The 9,436-nt window shown below is 44.2% G+C and overlaps 1 protein-coding gene across 2 annotated transcripts in view; it reads left to right on the top strand.

Annotated features, from left to right (window-relative positions):
* The window catches only part of ATF6 (activating transcription factor 6), a 78,876-nt gene extending 70,753 nt beyond the window's left edge, over positions 1 to 8,123 (top strand). For both annotated transcript variants that reach the window (XM_083446407.1, XM_083446408.1), the window contains exon 16: positions 3,913 to 8,123. In XM_083446407.1, coding sequence (XP_083302533.1) covers positions 3,913 to 4,121 — 209 coding nt within the window. In that variant the 3' untranslated portion in view covers positions 4,122 to 8,123. The remainder of the gene's footprint in view (positions 1 to 3,912) is intronic.
* Positions 8,124 to 9,436: the final 1,313 nt, after the last annotated feature.

Genomic DNA, 9,436 nt, shown 5'->3' on the forward strand with positions numbered 1-9,436 from the left:
TTTCCATTAGACGGCCTTCTGTTCTTTAGGCTTAGAAAACATATTGTACAGACACTGGCAAAAAGTAAGTCAGTAGTTGGCTGCCACTTAGAATAAAAGCTGGCTTTGTGTTTTTTCTCTGGCAAAATGTCCATAAGGACACTGGCAAGCATATTGGATATCACTACTTTAGAGTAGGTAGGAAGCATTGAACCCCTTTGCATTCAACAGCCAGCTTCAGTACTGAGAACTTTTCTCTCCTAACACTAAGCATGAAACTGGTCCAGTTCCAGTTTAGGAGAGCTAAAGGGGAAGGAGGTTGCACTGCACTGATAGCCTCTAGCCCTGGCATTTAGTCCTAATGGCAGCACACTGGGTTGTTCACTATGCTGTATAAGTGTCATGGATAACATCATATGCATATCTCCTTAGAGAACTTGGAGATATTAAATGCTTTTAAATAAATAAAATACTTCTTTTAACAGAGAGACCAGAAACAGAATTAATGAAATTACAGACTTGTTCCTATATTGATTTTATGAGTCTCTGCTGAATGTATGAAGTGTCTATTCTTGTATGTTCACATATTCATTCTGCCACTACCCTGCTGTCCTTCAGAGAACTCAGAGTGGCTTGCTTATGGTTCTCAAGTGGTCTCCTACCAGGCAGCTTATGGCCCTAGACCTCTTTAGCCTCAGCAGAAGTCTTGTGTCATCTGTCTTCAGACTATTCAGGAGCGATGTATGAATTATTAGCTTGAGGCTACACTTAACCACTAATGAAAAGCTCCTTAGTTTCTGGTTTGGACCAGTCAGTTGTTCTGGTTATTTTGCAGCTCTCCAGTCTTTAGGTTTTGTAAACAGCAATAGATTTTCACTGATTGCACCTATAGGGTAAAACAGGGCTCTAGTACTGTGTCTGTTTGTTCCAGAGATAATTGCATAGAGTAAGATCCTAGATTGTAGGCTCTTTTAAAAGCCCCCCGCCGCTGCCCAAGGTTCAGTTTCTCAGAGACCCTATGCAGGAGGAATCATATGCTTCACACACGTCAAAAGGCATTCATGGGTGTGACCCATGCAAGTTGTTTTAGCACTATTAAATTAGGGGTATGATTACTGGGGGGAAAGAAATTGGGTAAGGGGAAATAGTTCTGCTCCCACTCTCAAACAGTGCCCCATCCACGTAGCAGGTCAGGGGAAGACTGTAGAGAGCCATTGCCTGTTCGAGTACAGCACTGGTTTGAAACAGTGAAATGAAAAAGGTAGTCCTTGTGTTTTCATAGCCCTGATGAAGAGCATCATTTAGCGCACAAGAGCTCCCAGGCAACTGCTCCACAACAGGCATTTAGCCGGTTCAGCCACCTGGACTTTGCGGGGCAGAGAGCAGGAAGCAGCATCCAAAGAGCCCGTTCAAGAGCCACACAGTGACTGGCTGTGCAGAAACCCCTGGAGCCAGCTGCTCTCGGCTCTGCGCCCTTGATGAGGGATGAGAAGCTGACCACCCACCAAGAGGTGCGGGGTGGGGCAAGCTTCAGGCCAATTTTGCATGGATGCAGAAAGAAAAGAAGCTGAAAGCTATTGTGGATGGGAGGGAGGTCAGAAAGAGACTGCTTATGTTATTATAAAAGCTTGGGAGATGGCTCATAATATGGTCAAAACATTTTTGCAATGAGTAAGAGAACCCAGGCAGCGCTACAAAAGCTGATTCCTTGTCCGCCTCTTAATTCCGTATCGGTCTCAGTGTAAAATTTCCAAAAAGCATCCAGTGCTGAGGGAGCAAGCTTGAGTACAAGTTTCAGAATGAATAAATTTAGAATGGTTGCATTCACACAGAACGCTAAGCCCCAACTGTGTGGTTTGTTTCACAGTCCTGTTTCTCTTCTCACTTAGCAGAGTGGAGAAACAAGCCTCTTATCATCTAAATTGTTATCATCTGAACCAGCATTCTGGTTTGTTTTCTCTCCATCTTGAATTCTGATTATGTGTAAATACATCCAGAGTAAGTAAATTAATCCCCACCCCCACCCCAATCCCATGAGCTTCAAAGGTGTGCGGACAGCCTGCCAGGGCTGAACATAGGAAACTGCCCTTGTCAGGTCCAGATTGTTCTGTCTGGTCCAGATTTTCAGGATGAGAGAAGTCTTTTTCAGAGAGAAGCCTTTTTCAGCTGTTACCTGAGGTAGCTTTATGTAGAGAGGTCAGGGGCTGGACATTGCACCATCTACCTTGAAACGTGTATTTTCTGAGTTATATACTGACAATTTCCTTGGGGGAAAACTAATTTTTATTTGGGCACTGATTATTGGTTTATGCCAGAGTTTCTTGATACTTTCTGGGGAACTAGGAAAATCTAAAATTTAAAAATACTAATCTCTGACATGCTTTGGCAAATAAAAAATGCATGCACACAACAGGTGTGTGTGTGATCTATATATATATTGCTTTTGCCTTTTGAAATAGCAAGGATTGAGCCCTTGTTTGAGGAAGTGGCATATCTCTTTCACATCTGGTGAAATTTGCCTTTCTTATGCTTGGATATTGGCATAACCAAATACCATCCATTATGGCAGGAACAGCTCTGAGATGCAGGTACATTAAATGAAAAAGTGAATGGAAAGGCAGAGACCACGTGAGGAGTGATTTTGCAAAGTTCTACCTCAGGGCCAGTTCTTACCACACCACATTATACGGTTCCCAAAGATAAATGGCCAAGCAAAATCCCAAAATTCTCTTGAAGATGGTTTGTTGCCCCTTCGGCACAAACTCTCAACCATTGTGGCCCTAAAGGAAAGGCTGGGATGCAAGACACAGTCCTCTGCGCGGCACTTGGGTGGCTGTCCTCATTTCATGGGGCTTGTGCAAAAGAACAGCTGGCATGTTCCCAAAAAAGAAGTAAAGCAAATAAAACTGCTCACACTTCAGCTAAGCACAGCAGAGGGATCAGGTTAAAAATCATACAATACTTTTATACAGCTTTGCTTGGAAACCAGTGAGATGCTTCACTCTTCCTTCTTGATAAATAGAAACCTACTGATCACTTTCCAAATGCTATCCAACCAGGACTGATTTTCATTGGTGGATGTTTAGTTCTATTTTTGAGTACATCTGGGACAGGAGTGGGGATCCTGTGGCCCTCCAGGTACTGCTGAACTCCAACTCCCATCAGACTCAGCCATGTGTCTAATTGCTGAGGGTTTTGTAATTCGGCAACTTCTGGAAGGCTGATAAACAGCCCTGGTCTAGAAGGATCATGGGTTTCGTAGTGTCTTTAATCAACATGCTCTGGAACACACTTTCAGGACTACCTCTCTTTGTATGTGCTCACATGCCGATTGAAACCAGGCCAGCTGGTACTGCCCATGATGCCAGGAACATGGCCTTTATTGTGGTCTGTCCTAAATTTTGAAACCTGGGTGTCTTTGGAAATTGACATATTTACTGGAGTGTAACAGGTGTAAAATATTTTCCCCACTGGTCATTTGGATAATTTACTGTGTATCACTCCCTTTTGAAGTTTGTTTTATTTTTAGTTGTTCTTGTTTGTTCTAAGTGTGGTGGGGTTATTCCTGTTTTTTTATAGACTGTTACCTGCTTTGAGTTTGTGGGAAAGCACTCCACAACAATTTGGTGGTGGTGGTGGTGGTGGTGGTGGTGGTGGTTGTTGTTGTTGTTGTAATACACATTTATAGACCACTTCATGGCATAAAGCCATCCAAGTAATGTACCCAGTAAAAATGGAAGAGAACACTGCTTTCTTTTTAGTTCATACAAAGTCTTGTTCATTTCATATGAATTAGTTTGTAAGAAATGTAGGAGCAACTTTTCTGTACAGCAGCTGCATGTATATTGTTATGTTATGTTAGATTATGTTATAACATACATACAGTTAGGGAAATGTTTTCCCCATTATGACTCTTTCCTTTTACTTTTGTAGAGAAAATAATCAATGGCCAAGACTACGAAGTTATGATGCAGATAGACTGTGAAGTGATGGACACCAGGATCTTGCACATCAAAAGCTCCTCCATCCCTCTTTACCTCCGAGACCATCAGAGGAACCATACAACGTCCTTCTACAGCTCTCCTCCAAGTGTCCCAGAGGCAGCTCCTGCTGTGAGAGCAATCACAGAATCACCCCAGTAGGCTCCCAAAGTCAGGCTTAATACCCTAGAATGACCAATTGGCCTGGTTGCTTCTTAATGGGTTTGCCATGGCAGCTTTATGGGCAGTGTCCTGCCTCAGTCAAGAGTCTATCACAGTCAACATGAGGCTATCAAATAAGCCTCTAAGACTACATACCCAATCCGTCCCCACTGCTTTGTACCATTGCTACTGTTCCAGTAACATGCAGGATGCTTTTAAAACATTACTTGGTTGTATAAAAATAGGTGAAGTGGGCTTTTGGTTGTTTTGATTTGATCGATGGCAAAAGTAGAGGGGGAGAGAAAACAAGGAGCTCCCAGCTGTGGTGATGTGGATTGCAGGTCTCCCAAGGCAGCTTGCTTCTCGTGCTTCAGGTGTTTAATTCAGCCTCAAGACAACTGTTGTATCATAAGCATGGATCTTTTGGTGATGCTACCGGTTATCCGTCCCTCAAGTTAATAATGTATAGTTGATGGGCAAGCAATTATTTCCCTAGCTAGTGGGGTTACAAAGTTGTAGTGCTGTCTGGAATGTGGTTGGACATGTCTTTATGAGCAGCTGTTGGCTGGCACTTGCGACCTCACTGTGCAGACCCAAGTTTTGACTCATGATATCAGTCTGCACAGAGGGAACTGAAACTGAGTTTGGAAGAGCCCCTTGTCAGTTACACACAGACTCACAGAGAAACACACACACTCACTGGCCAATCTTCAGTTTGCTAAACTTTGCTTAGCAACTGTAGTTAAATGCACTTTTGGCCTTAATGGATATGAGGCTTCTCCAGAATTTGCTTTAAGGCTGTGGTGCTTCAACTCTCCTGTGAGTGTCTCCTTCGCATGTTCTCTCATATATCTGACTTTAGATTTTTATTTTTAGCCTAAGAAAGCACTTTCCCTTCTTCTAAATCCATTGCCTGGGGACATGGCAGAGCTGTCCTGCAAACACTAACACGTAATATGAACAATATTTGAACAGATCGCCTTGATAAGGCCATAGAACAGTGTGTAATGACCTTGGGCTTTGCAGAAGGAAGCCAAAGCAAAGCTGTGTTGGGGAACAGTTGTAGCTGTGCAAATCCCTACTCTGTCAGGAAAAAGGGGATAGCTTCTAGGCAGCTGGGAATGGGTGTGCCTTTTAAAGAAGATGCAAAGGCTACCAAAGCCAGAGCCAGTTAAATGTCCACAGTCAGTGAGAGCAGGTTCCCTGCCTCCCCCCACCCACTCCTTTGGAGCATGTGGACATACTGAGTACCCATATTGGGCATATAGAGCGCCCATATTGGGATGTGCTTTGAAATTGTCAGGAATAGGAAAGAAAAATGTGCTGCTCTCGTTGAAAATGGATGGATCATGCAAAGGGAAAAGAAGCTAGAGCCAGGAGGCTAAGGTTTATTATATTTATTTATTTTAAATATATATATATTTGCTGTCTTTCCATATAGATATGCTCAGGGTACCTTATATGATAAGGGTAAGTCAGGGATGATGTGTTACGCATCTGTTAAATGCATGTTGAAGCAATAGGACTTACAGCAAGAATGGCTGCCTTCTCCCAAGAGAAAACTAAGCTCATGCCAGAAGCACTCTCAGCAGAGAAGACCATGCCGCTATGGCATGACCAGGGCAGGTGTTACAGAACCAGCAACCTCTTGCTTCCTTTGGTGCCTGTTTCTAGAATAGAAAAAGGGAGTCAGTTCAGACATTGTACATACCACTACATTTGTGCAAATAACACTTGCACAAGTAATGTCAGGTGCACATACCTGGGAAGTAGCAGTAGAAGCTCCTATGAATGGGATGTGACAAGGGCAGAGAAATCCTGGCTTATAGATGCAGTTGCTGTAACTTCTGTACACGCTTTTATGACTGGCAGCAGGAGGGGTTAAATTGTCCCGCAGCATTTGAGCTGATTTGAAAGTGGCATTGTGCAGTCATGAAGCTTATCTGAACTTACCCTGCTCACTGGAGTACACCACTCCTGTGCTCAGTTATTTTGTGCAAATAAGCTGGTAGTTATAGTTAAAGCTCAGTGTGTGTAGCTAAAGTGAATTGATTTTTAACTGAAATAACTTACTGGTTAACTTTCTGCTAAGGTATCAAAAGTGACATACATAAAACATAAGGAAAAGCCCAAACAATATAACAAAATGGCAATGAAAATTGAAAAGCATCAACCCTAAACATTCTTAAAATAACAAACCAAAAACCCAGGCGCTAGCTGGTGCATCAGCTAAGAGTTTATTTCTGGGGCCTAGAAATCAGCAGGAAAGATGCTCCAAAGGAGAGAGGCCACCTCTGACAAGTCCCAGTTTAGCTTGTCTCCATCTTCTTCTCCAGCCTTTGTTGTCTCCCGTGTTTCATTTATAAGCTCTTCAGGCCAAGGACCCAACATTCATGCTTATCTGGTAAGCTGCCATGCGCATTGACAGCACTATATAAACAACAACAACAACAATATATGCGCCAGCTCTTATTTGTCCATTATGCTGAGAAAATGCTTTGCTTTGCCAGAATTTTACCATGCAAGAGGTGAATTTGCCTCTTACAAAGTGTGCTTATGTGACTGGAACTCCACCATACATTGTCTTTACCCCTCCACTGCATCTCAGGGTGTATGTGATAAAGAGCCTTTGAGCATGGAGGGATTCTGCTGCATTTTTCCTGCAGAGGAAACTTGCAGGCTCCTAGTGGGAGCTGAGTAATGGTTCAGAAACATTATTTTATTAAGGAAGGCGTTGTTCACTTGGATGCTGAGCCCCAATCGTGGCACAAAGAAATCTCAGCATCCTGAAAGCAGTTCCCTGTAGAAAGCCATATTTTGCACAATTTAATATTAATGGAAATATACACAGAAACATTTTTGGAAAGGTGTTTTTTGGGGGGAAGTGCAAGATGGCTTTAAAAAGAGGGGCACAATCCAGTAGGAAGGCTACAGTGTTGGATCTGTTGTATAGTTGGAGGGTGAACCATTTTGGGGTACTTTCCTCTGCTTTTCAGACTCATATGGTCCAATAACACAGTTTGAAGCAAGCAGTTTTGGTATAGCCAAACATTTTCTGTAATAAAGGGTATGGTTTGAGAGTGCATTTAGAATCCTGCTGAGTTTTTGGCCCTGCCAAGCACTTACCAGCCAAATCAGGCAGACCCCCCCCTCTCTCACCCACACACACCCCAAGCTTGGTTTTGTCAAGTTTTGATTTTTCATTCACCCAACGTGCTGGCCTAAGTTGGGTAGATATGTCCTAGCTATACACAATACGGGGTTCCTTGGGGATGCCCAGGGCACCAGGCTCACATCCTTCTGCTAGTGCTAGTCTTGGTCCCTTGGGGTGGGGGAGTAATGCAAGTTCAAGGAGCTACAGTATGAACTAGAGCAGTGCCCTGTTTGGTTTGCTAGGGCACTCCTCCTCTGTTAGGGATGCTATGCTTTATTTTAAAAGCCTCCCCCTTCTTGAGGGCCTTTATTAATCTCTTGTCTAGCCCATGTGAAAGTCACGGCTTTCAGCTGTCCTCCTGCCAGCCTCAGCACTGCCTCTCTGCAACTGGCCAGCTGCCCTTGGCTTCGGACACAACTCTTGCAGAACACTTTATTAAAACTGAAAACCTCCCTTTCAGAAGAAGCTAAGCAGAGACCATTTTTTGAGTTGATCTCATTTTGATTGCCCCCCCCCCCCAAGCTTAGACCAGTTTTTTCTACAAGCCCAGGTGTGCTTGTTAACACCCCACAAACAAGTTAAAAGGCGGCATTGTGCACATTGTCTTTTTGTACTTTTTGTTATTTCCTTCTTCAGGATTGTGTTTATTTGTTTTCAAGAAAGTAACTTCTGTTTGTATGAACTGTTTTGGGGGAGGGATATAGTTTTGATCTGTGTGTGTTTTGTACCTGAGGTGATGCATCTGCTTTGGCTTGAAGGCATCCTACAGCCAGGATGTCAAAATCAGGGACTACTTCTGTATCTGTTCTTTAGAAGATAATAAATAAATTAAAAACCTTTTAAGTGTAGTTCAGTGATGCTTGGTTTTATTGTGCACATTCAGTTCAAATTCTATCTTGCAGCACTGGCCTCAATATCTCTGTGTATGTGGGTATCATATTATATAGATCTATTTCCCACCCAAGTAACGCCTATGCACTATTAATAGCAAACTTGGGTAGTTGAGTTGCTGACCCGAAAATCGATGTCTCCACTGTGCAAGGATGTGCGGATCCAGAATTGGCCTCCACAGTCACCTACAGACACACTGTTAAGATCGTATTCATGGAAGACAATCTTACTCAACTACACGTGATAGCAAAATAAATGAATAAGATAAAAAATATAAGGTGTATCGAAAGATTTAATAATAGTAATAAAAAATGAAAATGAAAGAAAAAAAATAAAAAGCTGGTGATAATTAAGAGATGGCAGTGAAAGTAGAGTAGAAATAGGAGGGGATAAAAAGTTAAAAGAAGGGGATCCCCCCCCCCAGAAAAAAGGAAGAAAAGGGGGGAATTGACTAAAAATACAAAGCAAACCAAAAAGGGGGGGATTGATTGATTTAAAAGGATGAGTATGGTTATTGCCACATCTGGAGGTCGGAGCCATTTCTGAGGGCAAAGGTCGCATCATCAAGGGGAATCCCTCATTGCCTCAGGCCTCCCCTGTGGGCGCTGTCATATATGGTCTCCTCTGCACTCACCCACTAACAACAATAGGGACCAAACCTCGGTTGGGCTGGGGTGGGTCTGATCCGTAGCAGCAGGTTCCCTGAGCTTAACTATCTGGGGATTGATGCAGCAGCTACAGTCCTGGGGGGGAGCAGTGCCAGGAACCGCCATGCTCCCTCTCCCACACCTTTGGCCCCAAATCACGACTGGCAAGCTGGTCTTGCTGCACCCAGAGGTGGGCTGAGGGCACCCCATAAGCCTCTTTCTCTTTCTACCTACCTCTCAGCAGCTGAAGGGGTGGTGCCAGGCAGAAGCACGCAAGAGCTGCAGCACACTGGCACAGGACAGCCTTGCGGTTCCAGCCCTGTGTGGACACCAGATTTGCTCTAGAACTCCAGGCGGCCTGAGGCGGCCTCTGCTGCCTCTGAAGCTTCTTGGTCTCGAGAGGCCTGGTCCTCCTCCTCCTCTGCCCCACAGAGGTGCTCCCTCCTTCCCCCACAGTCAGTCAGGCGGCTTGTACGGGGACAAGGCGGGGAGCGGGTGCTGGTGGGTGGGGGTGGAAGGGAGCGAAGCACGGCCTACAGGCTCCAGGGGTGTTGCTTTGGACCTGGCGTGCTCCCTTACCCTGCATGCTGCTGACTGTCATGTGCTGGACATGCTGGAGCCAA

This window comes from Podarcis tiliguerta (assembly GCF_965153285.1).
Source record: "Podarcis tiliguerta genome assembly, chromosome: 6".
NCBI classification, from domain to species: domain Eukaryota; kingdom Metazoa; phylum Chordata; class Lepidosauria; order Squamata; family Lacertidae; genus Podarcis; species Podarcis tiliguerta.